The 17,918-nt window shown below is 43.0% G+C and overlaps 1 protein-coding gene across 6 annotated transcripts in view; it reads right to left on the bottom strand.

Annotated features, from left to right (window-relative positions):
• robo3 (roundabout, axon guidance receptor, homolog 3 (Drosophila)) overlaps nt 1-17,918 on the bottom strand; it is a 569,123-nt gene that overhangs the window by 44,396 nt on the left and 506,809 nt on the right. For 3 of the 6 annotated variants that reach the window (XM_073029733.1, XM_073029729.1, XM_073029731.1), the window contains exons 16-20: nt 15,046-15,217; nt 5,924-6,118; nt 4,098-4,121; nt 1,974-2,016; nt 1,727-1,875 (exon numbers count right to left, since the gene is read on the bottom strand). In XM_073029733.1, coding sequence (XP_072885834.1) covers nt 1,727-1,875; nt 1,974-2,016; nt 4,098-4,121; nt 5,924-6,118; nt 15,046-15,217 — 583 coding nt within the window. The remainder of the gene's footprint in view (nt 1-1,726; nt 1,876-1,973; nt 2,017-4,097; nt 4,122-5,923; nt 6,119-15,045; nt 15,218-17,918) is intronic. The other 3 variants (XM_073029730.1, XM_073029732.1, XM_073029734.1) reach the window with 3 other exon arrangements.

Consider the following 17,918-nt stretch of genomic DNA (forward strand, 5'->3'; position numbering starts at 1 on the left):
GCCATTCCCTCAACAACAAATATACTGCTTTGGATACTGTGGTCTCGTGGTGTGGGGGGGGAGGGGGAGGTGGGAATGACTTAGCAGAGGAAAACTACAGCAATCATGTCTCTGGGACTGAGTCTGGCTCTGTGGCTCTAGAGAGAAGGGGGGGGGAGAGGCAAGCTGTAGAGATAGGGGATTCATTGGTCAGGGGAACAGAGAGTGAGCAGCTCGAGGTTGTGAACCCAGTTGGCACCAATAACATGGTTCGAGGGATGATGAGGTCCAGCAAAGTGAGTTCTGGGAGTTAGGTGCTAAGTTGAAGGACAAGACCTCCAGAGTTGTGATCTCAGGATTGCTAGCTGTGCTACGTGCTAGTGAGACCAGAAATAGGAAGATCATACAGTTTAACACGTCAACAGGCAGGGCACTGTTGAATCAATCTGGTTAGCGGCACTGTTGAATCAATCTGGTTAGCAGCACTGTTGATCATATCCCGCCCTTCCCCATAACTTTGCTACTGACTGATGGAGAAGGAATTAGACTTGTATTTTTCTTTGGACATGACAAAACCGTGAAGTTTCTTGCTGTTATCATTGCCACTGTACTGAGTGGACTGGAATTGCTTTTCTGGAAGGACATCTAGTTCAGGAGCACAAGTCTAAAGCACAGCTGCAGACATGTCCAGCACCCATCAAATTCACCTAGTCCAGCTCACAGTCACTCCTTGATGTCAGGTAATGGAATATTTTGGTCTTTCTATCACACTCTGGACTCTGCCATGCTCAGAATGATGATGTTCATGCATCTGACAGCTCTTTCATTATACAGCCTCACTGATGACGCCGGGCAGCAGGGTTTTGTTCCAGTCCTGTAGCTGTCGGATCACCAAGCTCTGACCCAGACACAGTGTTTCTACACATCCTCACCAGGCTGGCAGTTTTTATTTTTAGGAATTCTCTGTGTTGCTCCTGAAGTTCTCTTCTACACTTCCCTTTGAATAATGTTGGTCTTGGGCTTGAGAGTAAAGGCAAAGTGAGAAGTAGGTAGTTCATTAAATGCAAAGTAAAGACATTCCTTTCTCATGGCTGCCCAGTTTAGAATTATCGACTTAGCACAGTGGTGGTGCCACAACGCAATAGAGAGTGTCCTCATTTTTAAGGCAGAACTTTATGCCCACAGTGACTGCACAGTTGTCAGTCATATCATTTATTATCAGGGATAGATTGACCTGTGATTGGCAGATTACTAAGAATGGCACCACATAGGTTTTCCTCTCTCATACGGCCACTGGTCCAGTCATAGTTATGTCCTTTGGATCTTGGTCGGGATGTCAGTACTGGACTACTGAGTAGATGAAGTCTCCCACCCAGATCAAAACGGAGAAAGACGGACTGATCATTCATGAGTGGGCAGGTGATGGTTATCTCATGGTTATTCTGATGCCATGGTGTTGACAACTGATTACACAAATGACTTGAATAAGTACCTTAAAGCCACCTTTCCAAGCAGCTGCACTCCTATTGGGAACCATGGCCATAAATCAAAAAGCTGTGACCACTGGAACAGCCGATAGTCTCTATGAATATTGCTCTTTCTACTCTCCATCTGAGATCGCTCACACCTCCCCACAAGATGCTGAACACTGCATACGGGACATCATATTTAAAACCTACACACATCTATTGACAGTTGCCTTGGCTGCTGCTACGGACACCCTGTGCAAACCCATCACCTCACTCACCATTGTAGAACCGCTCAGTAGTTTCATGTTTTGCTATGCAAGAGCCAGCAGAACTTTCCTTTCCATTGCTGTTCCGCATCAGGTTGGAGGCTGGCCAGGAGTCCGCCAGCCAGGGGTAGTTGGTGACATTTGCGCTCAGGATTCCTGGTCTGGGAGGATATTTCAGTAGGTGAATACCACAGTTTGGTGCCACTACTTAAAAGCTACGGCTAGGACATCTTTTTAAAATGAGTTGATTGTAATTTACCTGCTACTGGTGATGCCTGAACCCTCAGCGTGTGGAAAAGCTACTGCATGAAAGCAAATATCAGTTAAATCTTTACAGCAAGCTTATAGGATAGTGAACACAAAAACATAAGAGTGAATTAGACCTGCAAGTATACAAAGGTCGACCTACTCCAGTGCAGAATGCAACCTCATACTGATGTCACTGTCCCCGAGGGCAGCTTCTGGGTGAGGCAAAGCAAGAGAGATGATATAAATCTACTCCAATTTAGGAAAATCTCTAGGAATCTTCTAAGTGACGTCTTATCCCTATCAAGAAAAATTGGGGACATTTTCTTTCCTCGTGTGGCTTTGTGATAATAATAAGTGCTGAATTCTTATAACAGGACTGATAGTTCATCTTTTAACAGTGAGGCTCTGCACTCAAAGTGTAAACTGGTATTTCAGTGCAATACTGCAGGAGTAGGCACTGTTGGATGAGATGTTGAAGAAAGCCCTTTTGCCCTCCCAAAGGTTCTATGAAAAATTATTTTGCTCTAGTTAAATGAGCAGAGATTTCCTCCTAATACCTTAGGCATTCCCTATACCTTAGCTAACATTAATTTTTTTGGTTTTCATTTATTCTCTCAGAAATATGAAATATGATCTTGGAGGGCAGTGAATCTCTGCCTCCCATGATCTGAACACCTTATCATTAAATATAAATAAGTTAAGATAAATATTTGTAAGATCAAAGAATTGAGGGTTATAGGAAACTGGTGCAGAAGAGACCAGCGTAGATCAACATGATCGTACAGAATGATGGGCAGACTTGAGGGGCCAAAAGTCCTTCTCTTGCTCCAATTCTCTTGTGTTCTAAGACTGATTGTCACAGTGCGGTCATTTACCACTTGACTGTAAAATGCATTGGGAAGCCCTGAGGTTGTAAAAGCACTTTCAAAGTGCAGCTCTAAATGTTCTGTAAAACATTTCTGTGGTAAGGAGGTTACTTATTGCCCGTTCTGTCAAATCATATCCTGTATTTCTCCATCTCAGGCACTATCACCAGTGGGTTGTGGGTTACAACAGGTTTGCTGTTTTGGAAAGTGAAGTCGAAAAGACCACAAACTCCAACGTTCTACTGCTAGAAGGCTGTGATGCACATGCTAGGGTGTTAGTCATTTGAGATCAGCCAATGTGCTGACAGAGAAACAATTCAGTTAGCAACCTGAGTCTTGTGTGCATCCAATTTTCTGGTGCACGTAGCTGCTGGGTGTGGCAGCTAATCGGAGCAAAAGGTTGAATGTTCTGACCTCAGGAAACAGTTCTCCTTTTGCCTGCGCTCATTACCAACAGTAAGTGGCACACTAGCCTTTGCAACAGCAAAGGAATATGTACTGAAAACCTTCTCTGAGAATACATGAAGGGCACAGACATGATGTTGCACTCCACAAACCTGGCATTTGAGAGGCTTATTGCCCAACACATGAATAATTTCTACCACAGGACAAGACAACATCAAATAAATATTGTCAAAAAGTTTGCTGTGGAGGTTGAATTGCTGGAGCTTAGTAACTGGAACTGGTCCATAATGTTAAATCATCTGTCTTTTTGAAAGATTATTTTATGCAATAAAAATCACTACATTTTTATTTTTTTGATGTTCAGATCCAGCCTGATTGATCTATGTTAATTCATTTCTCCGCTTTTTTTTTGCTTGCAGCAGTTCTTTGAAAGGAAAATCCATTTTATTGACCTGTTTTCTGCTCAGTGCTGACAGACGACCATTTTGTCATCAGGTTTCCAAATAGCTCAACTCTCCCAGCATGCACTTAACGCAACATCACAAGGGTTCACAATACACTGAATAAAATTGATTGAAGAGCTACCTTGCAGAGAAATCATTTAATTTAAAATGACAGCCAAGAATTAGATTGCAGCTCTTTTATAGGAATGCATTGAACTTCTATGGTTGAGGTAATGTCTTTGTGTTTGTTGAAAAAAAGCACATGTTGTTGTGTCAAAGGTGGAATGCAATTATTACTCTTGGGGAATGCTATGACATTTGGAGCTTTGTTGATTGGCTTCAAAATTGCAAACTTTGTACCAAAGACTGCAAGGAAACAGTTCAAGCTATGAGTGAACATAAAATGACTGCATAACATACCTGCTGGTGTGTACGCAAAAGAAGCTGTAAAGAGAAGAAGAGAGAAAGAGGATGGTCAGTGGAAGCAGTCGACACTGCTGTAGTCTCTGTGTTACTAAGCTCACGCTGTTAATTGGCTATATTCACAAAGGGATATTGGTCCATCTTCAAATATACCCTCTGTAGTAACAAGAAAATGCCCTAATGTTATAGACTGAAAGAAAACAATGGAATTCCAATGATTTTTATAGAAATTGATTTTATCTTGTCTGATCAAAGTGGGACTCGGTAATCACAAAAGCATAATCACTAACACCCAATATTGTTTTGGCTAAGCTTTAAGTTCAACATGGAATCACAGCTCCAGCTGTCCCCTACACAGTGTGGCAGATGACCTGTGCATGGCTGAGCCTTGCATGCAAGTTCAGCTGTACTCTGAGAGGGATCCTGCAGAGGAAAGGCGCTTCCATTCCAGGAAGGTCCAGTTAGCAGGTACCTTCTGTCAGGACCAATGTCTGGCCGTCTCTAGGTTGGTGAATGGAGGCTGAGGAGTAACAACTACTTTAAAAAAACTTACGGCTGTAGGTTAATTAGCAGGGATAGTGAGTGCACAGAAGTGTCATGGCCAGTGTTACTTCGTGACCTGGAGGAAATCACTGCAGTGCTTTGGTATGTTGGAGCAATAATCAGCTGAACAGTCTACAGACAGTGCCTTAAGGACAGGTTCTCTTACCTGGAAAGTGATGAGTTTGGTTAGTGCTGTAATAAACAGTAAGAACAGATACTGTGCAAGCATTATTATTGTTGGGCAAGAACATCTGGGGAGGTTGGAAGGGGTCCCAGGTGGTATCAAACTCCTAATATCAACTACAGAACTAGAGTGGCAGTACCTCAAATGCAGAATAAATTCAGTGGGATGGGCGTGGGTCACCACCAGCCTCACTTATAAATGTCACAGCGGGTACATGCGCCACACTGCCGATTAAATTATAGGACCAAAGCAAACAGATTTTCAGCTCCAACTCACTGAAGGCCCAGATCTTGGTCACTGTCCAGCTCCAGTTACAAAAATTCTAGGACAGGCTTCAGCAGCAGCCTATTCAACTTCACATGACACTGAGCCACACTCATCAGGAAGATCTCAGGAGTGATCCTTGGTCCTTGCTTCTATAATAGGAGGGCCTGTCAGTGAGTTCAGCCCAACAAGGCCCTCTTAGGCCCAACTCTACTCCTGCTCAGCTGCCATACACTTGCTGCTGCTTCTTGGCCTGGCATGGTGGCAGGTTGACCACTTTGTTGCTGCAGATAGGGCTGAAGGGGGTATCACACCCAGTATCAACGGTCAGGAGAAAGAGAAACAAGAATCTGCCAGCAGTGAGGGGGGCAACAAACCACATTTCTAACAGGGGCCAACAGAGGGCTTCACCTGTTTTCAGTGGCAGAAGAGGGTTAGTGGCTAAACCTACTCTCCAAAGCATGTTGAAGAGACCACTGTGGTATGGGCAAGCTTTGACCTTTGACCTACTCCGGCTCCCAGGCTATCAATACCCCAGCTTTACATCAATGTTCACAGATCCTCTTTGGCGTCATTTCAATTTACCTGCGACCACCTTCAGTACTTCAAAACTGAGGATCTTCCACTCAACTATTTCCAGTTAGGAGACCTGATGTTAACCTGTCCACTATGCTAACTGTGTCTTCAGCCACAGAAATGTAATTCTTTCCTGATATCTCTCTGTCCCTCAGATATCTGTCCCAATAACTCATATGGTTCAACATCAAGTACTCCAATGAAGAACTGAGGGTGCTACACAAATGCAAGCTGTTGGAGTATCATCTCTCCTCACCAGTGTAGTGACTGAGTTCCTTCCTTTTCTTCCTCCGGCAGTACAGCCACACACTGAAACCCATCAGTATCACCCAACAGGCGCCACCAATGCCAGCGATGAATGCCGGTTGCTTCACCACATCAGTTATCTGCTCTGCCAGGCTGACATTTTCATTGTCCTCCACGAGAACCGACTCCTGGTCCGAGGATGGATCTGGGGGCAGAAGAAAAGGTTAGAAGAGCTTCCAAAGTGCCCAAATTTTAAAACATTGGAAGTAAACAAAATGTGGGGCAGAAATTTGACTTGGGTGAACAATTTCAAGTTGCTGGGCGTCAACATCTCAGAAGATCTACCCTGGGCCCAACATATTGATACAATTACAAAGAAGTCATGACACTGGCTATATTTCATGAGGAGTTTGAGAAGATTTGATACGTCACGAAAGACTCTAGCAAACTTCTACAGATGTACTGTAGAGAGTATTCAACTGGTTGCTTCACAATCTGGTATGGAGAGGCCACTCCACTTGGATTGGAAAACGCTGCAGAGGCTTGTAAACTCAGCCGGCTCAAAAGGCGATGTCTCAAAAAGGTGGCATCCATCATTAATGACCGCCATCACCCAGGACATGCCCTCTTCTCATTACTACCATCAGAGAGGAAGTACAGGAACCTGAAGACACACACTCAATGTTTTATGAAAAGCTTCTTCTCCTCCGCCATCAGATTTCTGAATGGACAATGAACCCATGAACATTACCTCAGTACTTTTTGCTCTCTTTGTGCATGACTTAGTTATCTTTTTATTATATAGCATATATCTTTTATAATTTATAGTATATTTTATAGATTGCACTGTACTGTGGCCACAAAAATAAATTTCACAACATATGTCAGTAATATAAAGTTGACTCCAATTCTATATATTCCAGCACAGGATGGTTTGTACCTTGTGACTCCCAGCTCCTCAGTGACACATTCAAAAGCTGTTTAAGTGTGGCAAGGGTTTATACCTCTACCATCCTTTCAGTTAGTGAGCTTCTGACCCACAACCTCCCCTCCCCTCAGGTTCTTCTATAATCCTGCTACCAATCACATCTCAACTTGGCATGACAACTGCTCTGCCCATGACCATAAGACTCTGTCTACAATACTCACTGCCTCAGTAAAGCAGCCAGCATCATCAAAAACTCCTCCCACCCTGGACGTTCTCTCTTCTCTCCTCTCCCACTGGGCAGAAGATACAGAAGCCTGAAGGCAAACACCACCAGGCTCAAGGATAACTTCTATTCCACTGCTGTAAGACTACGGAACAGACCTCTTGTATGATAAGATGGACTCTTGACCTCACAATCTACCTTGGCATGCCCTTGCACCGTATTGTCTGTGTGCACTGCATCTTCTCTGTAACTTTGTTCTGTATTCTCTTGTTGCTTTTCCTTTGGATAACTTCAATGCATTGATGTGATGAAATGTCCATAATGATGGCATGCAAAATAATGTTTTTCACTGTACTTTGGTACATGTGAAAATAATTAAACAATTTATCAATTACACATCCAAATACTAAGTGTGGTAATAATTTTTACCACAACTATCCTTTCATTTTGTGAACTCCTGACCAACAGCCTCACCTCCCCTCATTTATTTCTCTAATCCTTCCACCAATCACTTTAAGTTTGCGCCCATTTGGTTTTGAGGTGCACTCTAATAGAACTAGATTTGTTTTCCACTCATCTATTGAGGAGTTTCTTAATTTTATACACCTCAACTGAATCTTCCCACAGCCTCCTGTGTTCCAAGGGAAAGAACTGGAGTTTGAGAGGAGATGGCACAATGGAGCAGCAAATGAACCTGCTGCCTCACAGTTCCAGAGGTCCTGCTTTAGTCCATATCTAGAATGCTGTCTTTGTGGAGTTTGCATGTTCTCCCGGTGATCACATAGGTTTCCCCTGGGTGCTCCATACCCTCTCACATCACAAAGGCAGGCAGATTAGATGGTTAATGGAACATTGTAAATTGCCCCTATTGTGTTGGTGAGTGGTAGAATGAGGCAGAGTTGGAATGTGAGAGAATAAATAGAGGATAATTTGTGTAAATTAGGCGCTTGAAGGTTGGTGCAGGTTTGGTGGGTTGACGGGCTGGCTTCTGGACTATATATCAGGCCACGGGGCTGACAGGTCAGCACGCAGAAGAACCCCTTTCCTCTACAAGACAGATTAGTGCATTTCCATGAATTTTCATTCAGTGTGAATGGAATCCATCCTTTTGTCCAATAATATGGAAGGTTTTGTCCTTTGTGTGATCCCACCATATCTTAAAGGATTGGTGTAATACCCCTGAACCCTGTGGAATTCACAGTCACCCATTACTCGGATCTTACAGGTGGCAGTGGGCAGGTGTAGAAGCACGAGTATGAGAAGCCAAAATCCTCATAGGAAGGGGAAGAACATCTAAAACAGATATGCTTGCAGAGCTAAACATTTGTTATGTAATTCCACCTCCCACTCCCAATCCCTCCAGCCTTCAGCATCTGCAGCAGCACAGTCTTTAAATGATTAAAGTATGAGGAACGTTCGCTTAAACTTGGGTTGGACTTGCTTCAGTGAGGTGTGGTATAGTTAAGGTTCTTGAGTTGAGATGTGGTGTAATTAAGGTTCTAGAGTTGAGATATGGTTAATTAAGGTTCGACTGAGATGCAGTATAATTAAGGTTCTAGAGTTGAGGTGTGGTGGAAGTGAGGTTCGAGGGTTGAGATGTGGTGTAATTAAGGTTCTTGAGTTGAGATATGGTGTAATTAAGGTTCTAGAGTTGAAGTGTGATATAAGTGAGGTTCAAGGGTTGAGATGTGGTGTCATGAATGTTCTTGAGTTGAGATGTGGTGTAACTAAGGTGTTAAGGAATGTGTAATTAGTGTTCTTGAAGATGGTGGAAAGGAGTAAATGGATAAAATCCAGAGATGTGTTTTCTCCAGTGGTGAAGGCCAGATGAAAGTGGAACAATGTTCCATTAAATTGAGATATTTATCATAGGTATATCAAAACATACAGTGAAATGCATAATTTGCATTAACAACCAACAGAAACAGTAGTCTGCAAGTGAACCCACACATTCCAGCACTAGCACTGCATGCCCACAATGTTCAGCAGAATAACAGCAACAAAACAACAACAGCAAAACAAGCCCCTTTCCTCCCTGAAACACACCCGCACACCTATTCACGTACACACAGTCTCCCAATCCTGGGCCAGGGCCACCTGCAGGCTTCTGAGTTCCCCAGTAGACTTGCAGACCCAGGGCTTCTGCCAGTGGGCCTCGACTTCTGATCAACCTTCAGGTTAGGTCTTCAATGTCAACTACAGGTCTCTCTGATGACAGGACCCTGAACTCCAAGCCTCAAACTCTGGAATTGCTGACGTGCGTACCTAGGGTGTCACTGGCCCTCGTGCCTTCATCCCACACAGATCTCTGATCCTGTTGATTCTGGGGGGGGGGGGGTGGTTTGGGGCACTTGTCTTCGTCCACAGTGCTTGATGGCCTGACATCTGTCCACTAATGTCTCTTGTCCACATCATCATTGGCCTTCAGAATGTGGGCCTATAACTCCCCAAATCCCCTGTCGCTAAACCTTAATCTGACCCCTAACTCGCTGTCGGTCCCCAAAATAATCCCTATGAACCCACAAAATAAATAAGTCTGAGCAGAGATTTCTGGGGACCCCAGCCTGGCACCATCTTGGCTGGAAGATCAGAACTGGGCCCCTCACCACATTACACCCAAACAAATTCACTTCAACAAAATACTGTAATAACTTGATCATGTATTTTAATGACTGATTTAGATTTTTAGTTTATTAAAGGCCATAGGGGTTACAGAGTAAAATCAGTATAATGGGTTTGAGAATCTACCCAAATGAGGGAAGAGAACAATGCTCATTTTGAATGGTCTACCTCTGCTGCTGCCTATAATGTGTTTGAGTTATCCATGTCTCATTACACCAGGCATGGCGGTGTCTGAGATATGACCCCAGAGTGTGATTTACTAGAGTGACTATCCAACATGTTTCCATTTGAGCAGAAATCTTGCCCGGGTCTCTTTCTGCTGCATGCAGACATTCCAGTTCCCAAGTTTCAAGTGAACAGAAGCAAGTTCCTTCAGTAAAGACTTGAAGTTCCTCTGAGTGCAGGCAATCATTGATAATTGAAGATGAAAAAAATAAACATGTTCTCTTCCATTAAGATAATTAAAACCTACTGTACCCCTTTCAAAACCTGTCTTAATAGCTCATATACTTACAAGTTAAGTGTTACTGAATGCAAGTGTAACGATGACCTCGGGCTAGTGAATCTCGGCAATGGAGTAACTGAAGGCTCAAGTATAAATGTGAACTTATTCGCAGAAGAATCAACAAAGGTAGGTCACTGAACGAATGTCGCTATGGGAGGCTAGTTCAAGGTTGAACGATGAGTGCTCAGCGCACGTAACTTAAGAAGTACAAGGCCGCACGAGAAACCCGCAGTTACCAATAAACAGCACACAAAAACTTCAGGGAGCAATTAGCAGGTAAAACAAGCCACAGTTTGGTAAATTAACAATATTTAGGTGAAGTAGAGTGCCGAAATCTGGAACCCTCGGGGGCCTTCCGCTGATCCAAAGGGTTCATGACAGCAAGTTGTTGCAGTCGTTTTGCTCCTCACTAGTGTGGTGACGGAATTCCTTTCTTTTCTTTTTTTTTGGCAATACAGCTGCAGCAGAAACCCTCCAGGATTACCCCCCCAGCCCATTCTTCAAAGGCCGACTACTGTTCATAAATAAACATGTCCCACAAGGGGCCATTAGATTTCCTATTTTCGGCTCGGTAAGAAGCCATTTTTTTAAAACTGTGTTTTTGCACTTGCCTAACCTTTCCCATCACACACAATTTCCGCTTCCAAACATAACCAAAACCAATTTCTCTGCTGCTCTGATCCACCTTGAGCAGCTGTGTAATGAAACCCTTGTGAAGGTCCTGCTGCTTTGTCAAAGCCATGGATATGGTCAAAGAACTAAGTTAGACCGAGCAGAGCTACCTCCTCTGCCGGGGGAGCTTGCAAAAGAGAAGCCTAACTTTATCATGGAGGAAACTGGATTAAAAATCCTCCATTTACGTGGAGAGTAATGGAATTGTGGAACATAAATCTGGAACATTTCAAAACTGAGACTGATGGATTCTTTTTCAGTGCAGAGATTATGGGAAGTAATGTGGGAAGATGGAGATGAGTTACAGATTTAAAGGAATGGCGACAGCAGAGGCTTCAGGGCTGGATTGTCAGCTCTTCCCAGCCCAGTGAAGAAACATTGGATCACTACTCACTGTTTCCTGTAGGGATTCTGCTCTATACCAGGATGATGCAGTGAAATGCAAACATGTGGCCAATGCTTAATGCACTGCAGCACGGCTAAATGATAGGAAATTATTGTTTAATTTATCTTCAAAGAATAATTATTTGTAAAGGGATGCATCAAGCTGGGCTGTACACAGCCTCCAGCTGAACACTGACTCACTTTGCATCATATTTTTAAAATAATTTACTAATCATTAAAAATACAGTACATTTCATTATTTAATGGTGTTTGATGTTACTACAGCTTCAATAATCTCTAAGTACCCTTGGGCTTCAACAGAGCTCATAATTTCTGGATCAATTAAAATCGAACCAATTGTTTGAATCATGGGAACTCATAGTCTTTAAAGACTGACAAACAAAACAACCTTTTTTTTCAATTATGGAAGCTTAAAACACGGAGGGCTATCAGCTATTGTGTCTGAACCAGCTCCTTGTGAGAGCTGGTCACACTGCCTTGCTCTTTCCTTAGACCTCTGTGAAATATTTAGGTGGCTCTTCTGAAAGTTATTACTGACACTGTTTCCAACATCCTTTCAATCAGCAAATTACAGAGTAAGAGAAGAGGCCACACCAGTAGGTTCAAGAACTGCTACTTCCCTTCAACCATTCTAGTTCTTGAACCAACCTGCACAACTCCAATCACTACATCAGTACAGCAACACCATGACAACTTTCCACTACAATGGACCTTTTCATGGAATAATTTAATATAATTTATGTAGCTAGTTTGTTTTTCTTGTGAACGTTGTGTGCCTATGTTGCTGCTGCAAGTATGCTTTTCATTACACCTGTGCATACATGTACTTGTGCATATGACAATAAACTTGATTTTGAGGCTGCTTAAGAAATTCTCATTGCTTCCTACTGATTATTTTGTTAACTATTTTCAATGTGTCTCTACCTATCTCTACGGGTGATGTTTAAAATGGTGCTGGGGAAGCACAAGTGACAACTTGCTGGTAGCTAACAAAACTATAAACTACTGTATTAATCACACTTTATCTTGGATATGATCACTGCAATCAATAGCCATTTCGGAGTTGAACCTTTGAACCTCCTGTTTGACCTGGCATTTTTGTGCAGTGAACTGAAGTCTCACAGGTACAGGATAGTTGTGGCATGGTGAGTACAGGCTGAATCAAGGTGGTGTGGCCCAGGCCCGAGAATGAGCCAATGTTTGACCATTGCTGGAGCAGACTTGGAGGCGATTCACTGCAACAGAATGGAAGCAAGGCGATCGGAGGTGAGACACAGTCGAGGCGGCGGGGCCCGGGTTGAGAGTGAGGAACTACCTGAGGTTTGGTCAGTTGAAAAGGTCAGGATATCGGGGCTGGAGGCGAGTGAAGGGCCAGTGTTCAGCTCGCTGCTCCGCGAGGTTTACTCGTCTCAGCACTGAAGTGAAGCTCTGGCCTGCCACTAATGGGCTCCTAAAGAGGCTGCAGTGATGAATGCCTTCGTGGCTGTGAACTTCAGCTCTCAATGTTATTTGCTTCCTTTTATTGCTTTGCACACTTTGTTTTTTTCTGCACATTGGGTGCTTGATGGATTTCTTCTTTTTAATGGCTTTTAATGGTTTCTTTTTATTGGCTTTCTTTGTTTTCTGGCTGCCCATAAGGAGACAAATCTCAAGATTTTAAATAATATAAGTAATTTGATAATAAATGTACTTTGAACATTGGTTATAGACCATCCTGCTAGTGGAAGCAAGATTGCTCTTTCCACTTTCACAAGACCCTTCATAATTTTAACCATGCTATCGGAATCTCCCAAAAACCCAGTATCATATGCTCTGAACTTTACAGTTTCCTTCAAGAATAACATGGCGGTTGACTCCGGCATTAGATTACTCAATGACCCATAACCTTTTACATGCTAAACTGGCAGATGAATGTGTCCAAATTGAATTGTTCAGGCAGAAATTATTCAATCTTCCTTTCCAACAGGGAGAAGTGAATTAGAGCCAGGAAATATAGGCAATTGGCCTGAGTAGGAACTTAAATAGGAGCTTGGGAGATGGAACAGCTAAATCCTCTGATATAAATGTTTTCCAGTAGCTTGATCCATGCCAACAGACCTCTCAGATGTTGCTCACCATTTGTCAGATGGGATGTTATTCTAAATGTACAGCAGCAACTTTTTTCTCATTCATCCACTTATTTGGGATAATGATGCCATAAGCAAGGCCAGGGGTTTTTGCTTAGAGAAAGTGATGGTAGGGCATGTTCTTGAACTGCTGCATCCGTTGGTCAAAATCATCCTTACAGTGCTCTTGGTTGGGTGGTTCCTGGATCTAGACCTATAGGCAATGAAGGACCACCAGTAGACAGTATTTCCATGCAAGGATGGTGCATGACTAAGAGGGGAACCTGCAGGTGGTAGTGTTCCCACAAACTACTTATTATATCATAAAATGCAGAGGGATTAGTTTAGTTGACCACTTGAGTACTTATGTAATTAGTTCAGCACAACGTTATAGGCAAGAGGTCCTGTTCCTGTGCTGTATTGTTCTTTACTTCCCCACCACTCTCCGCTTACCGTGGGGATCACTCCCTTCGTGATTTCCTTGTCCATTTGTCCCTTCCCACTAATCTCCCTCCTGGCACATATCCCTGCAAAGAACAGAAATGCTACACCTGCCTATTCACCTTCTACCTCATCTCCAATCAGGGCCCCAAGCAGTCCTTCCAGGTGAGGCAGGCTGAATCTGCTTGGGTTATCTATTGTGTCTGGTGCTCCGATGCAGCCTCCTCTACATTGGTGAGACCCGGTATAAACTGCGGAACCGCCTTATCGAGCGCCTCCGCTCTATCCCCCAAAAATTGAATCTTCCAGTGGCCAACCATTTTGATTCCTATCCTCATTCCCATTCCGTCTAGGTACCCTCCAACCTGATGACATGAACATTGATTTCTCTTTCCTTCAAATTTTTTCCCTCCCCCTTCCCTCTTCTTCTATTCGCCATTCTGGCTTCTTACCTCTTCTCCTCACCTGTCTATCACCTCCCCTGGCACCCCTCCTTCTTCCCTTGCTCCCACGGTCCACCCTTCTCTCCTGTCAGATTCCTTCTTACAAGCTTGAGCATACAACTTCTGTTGATGCTTCAGAATTTCATTGAGGAAGAGTTGCATTATCGAAGGTGCCATGACTTTGATGAGACGTCAAAGCAAGCACCCATCAGCTACTCCCTGAGGTTGTAAAAGATTCCATTGGACTACTTGAAGAACAGCAGGGAAATTTTACCCACAGTGTCTTAGACAACATTTCTCCCTCAAACAGCAAACCTGATTATTTTGTTATCTTTGCTGCTTGTGGGACCTCTCCATGCACAAACTAACTGCTGCATTACTTGTACTGACTACATTCCAAAAAATCTATTTCATTGCCCATAAAATAACATGGAATATCTTTGTTTATGACAGATGTGCACTAAATCCAGGCCGTTCTTCAGGTGTATTCAATTGCAGTAAGGAGCACATATTAGAGCAGGGGCTCGCAACTTTTGTTATGCCATGAACCCCTACCATTAATCAAGGGGTCTGTGGACCCTAGCTTGGGAACCCCTGTCTTACAGTTATCTAGAGAACTATCATTATTCCACTTCGCTATCTGCAATGTGTGAAAATGTGCAGTCTTCCACAGCAACAGAAATGTAAAGAATGAAGTGTTATAGAAATATGTTATAGGAAATAAATGTCTTATTTGATGCAGAGTCTTTAAATATTATAGGTATGCTTCTAGGTTCTTTCTCACTTACTTATGAGGATAGTTGCAGGCTGGCTCCGGACCCCAACTCCAGCGCTGGTAGCTGCTGCCACTTCCACACGGTACAGCATGCCAGCTATCAGTCCGCGGACAACCGTTGAATGGACAGTTCCATCAATTGACTTGTTAACATGGAAACGGGAATCATTTCCCAAGCACCAGATCTACAAGAAGAAACGCCCGTGAATTCAAATCAATTTCACTTGCATGCACAGATGAGTATTACATTACGCTCTGCGAGTCTGGGGCCACGGCCTGTCCTGGGGTTGAAGCCCATCTGTATGGGAAAGGGGCTTGTTTTACTGTTGTTACCTGTTGTATGTTGGCCACGCGCTGTTCTGCGGAGCATTGTGGGAATGCTATGTTGGCACCAGAATGCGTGGCGACTCTTGTGGGCCGCCCCCCCCAGCACATATTCAGATTGTGTTGATTATTAACAGAAATGACATATTTCAATGTCCATGTATTCTTATCCTTACTCTGAAAGCTTCTTGCAAACAAGGAATTTCTTTCTACCCTGGATATAAAACAACAAATTTAAATCTAAATTATCTCTCAGTTCATACAACAGTGAAGTACAGCAACAGGCCTTTCAGCCCATCATGTCTGCGCTGACCATGACACCAATTTAAGCTGATTCCTTCTGCTTGTGCACGTTCTATATTTCTCTACTCACTGCCTATTCGTGTACCTGTCCAAATGCCCCCTTAGTCCTACTTCGTCTGCCTCCCCACGCAGTGTATTAGTCGTCTACCACTTTCTAAAATATCTTGCCTTGCAAAACTTCTTTAAACATCAGCCCCTCATGCATTAAACCTATGCCCCCTAGTATTTGACATTTTCACCCTGGGGAAAAGACTCGATCTAACCCATCTGTGCCTCTGATAATTTTATGTACTTTGATCAGGTTGCCTCTCAGTCTCCAGATAACACTATGGCCAAACCAAATCTTTTTATAGATACAGCGTGACTTGCCAGCTGCCATACTCATTGGCCTGTCCAATAAGCCACTTGCCATACGCCTTCTCTCACAGCCTTTTTACTTGTGTTGTTACTTTCAGTAATCTATAGATTTGAGCCCCAAAATCTTTCCGTGCATCTTTGTTCCTGAGGGTCCTGCCATTTACTGTACACTGATTTCCAAAGTGCAACACCTGACTGTTAATAAAACCAGTTCAGCAACATATGCCTCTGTTTTTGATTCTAATACCGTCAATGGGATAAAGTTTGGGCTGGTAATAACAGATAACTGAAGAACAGCGACGACTTTTCATTCAGCCTCCAACCACATAGGCAGCTACGTGGCTGAGGGCAGTGATCTGAGACAAGGCTTTGTGTGATAATGCCTATTTTTAAGTCTTAGGAATAACAATTTAATTATAAAGGTATTAATGTGGGATTAGGTGATTAGACAGTGAATGACTATCTGTGCTAACCGAGAGATCGCTAGAGCTTTGAGTGCAATGTAATCAATATGTTATTCATTTGTATTGAACATGAAAACATCGTGATATGAAAGATATTTGTGCAAGTCAATTTAAACAGCATACACAACTATATCAATACTTATAATTACAGTGATTTAAGGAAACTGAAATAACATTTTGCCGGTTACTTTTCCCTTGCTGGCTAAATACCTGAAGATTAGGATGTATTAGGGAGCCCTGACCTAAATCATCTTAAACTTACGGATGATTTTGATTTTGATTACGATTTGGCTAGACGGATGAGTATTCAATATTCCATCATGATGCTTTTAAGGACATAAGGACAATTAAAAGAAGAAAACATTTTCACGTTGGAATTTGCCCTTCTAATACTCAAATTCAAGTAGCCAATGTTCCTCTCTAAGCCCCTCCAGGAGTTTTTGACAACACTCTTCACTCTCTGTGCCAACATTAGGGGAGCACTCTTAACTGTGCATTCAATCAATCCTGGGTAGCTTTTAGCTTTCCCTCAATTTAATGATTTGTGGGGAGAATGCGATTGCAATTATTGATGTCAAACTTCTGGCCTTCTAATATGAATTTTGGGCATTTTAGATTTATTGGTATTGATTTAGTATTATCATGTGTCACTTGGTCTTGTGTATCATTCATAAAGATCAATTAATTACAGCAGTGCTTTGACGTAATACAAGCTAAAACAATAACTGAGTGCAGAATAAAGTGTTACAGTTGCAGAGAAAGTGCAGTTCAGGTAAACAATAAAGTGTCAGATCAAAACAAGTGCAGGATCATAATGAGATTGGCATTTTATTACATCTTCCCCACTTGTCTCCTTGAAGAACTTAACCAATGATCCACAAGCCACCATGCACATTGAGGTTAGCTGTTTGCCAGTCAGAGGTCTGAGCATCACACATCCTCTGGCCTGACATGAGGCGCTATGCCTCTGAACTGCACCCGATCATGGGCATTTATTGATGATACGTATCTCCTGTTCATTTGATTTCCCAGTGACTGCAAATATATGCAACTAAGATGGCACCAAATAGCTGCTTCCTCAAGCTCATCTGTGGAAACAGTTTAAATTCCTCTCTTTAATGTCTCTTTTTTTCACTTTTCAAGGTGGCTGGGGTTCTGTCTAAGTCCGTGATCTGCGGATGCACTCATACTGAGTTTTTTCCTGGCAGATGAGTTCCCTTCTTCCTGTTTTTTGACATATCCAGGAGTGGCTTGAATGCTGCGTGCCTCCAGGGTGCGGCCCTGTGAATGACTGATTCCATGCCAGTGTCGCTGACTGAGGAACGTTAGAATTTCACAGTGGTGGATGCAGCTGACAGAGGTCTCTGTACTCAAAGGATTGCTCCCTCTCTCTCCTTCCCTCGATGCCGATTCTCGACTCGGAGAATCTTGGAATAAA

Source organism: Hemitrygon akajei, chromosome 26, assembly GCF_048418815.1.
Source record: "Hemitrygon akajei chromosome 26, sHemAka1.3, whole genome shotgun sequence".
Lineage (NCBI taxonomy): Eukaryota > Metazoa > Chordata > Chondrichthyes > Myliobatiformes > Dasyatidae > Hemitrygon > Hemitrygon akajei.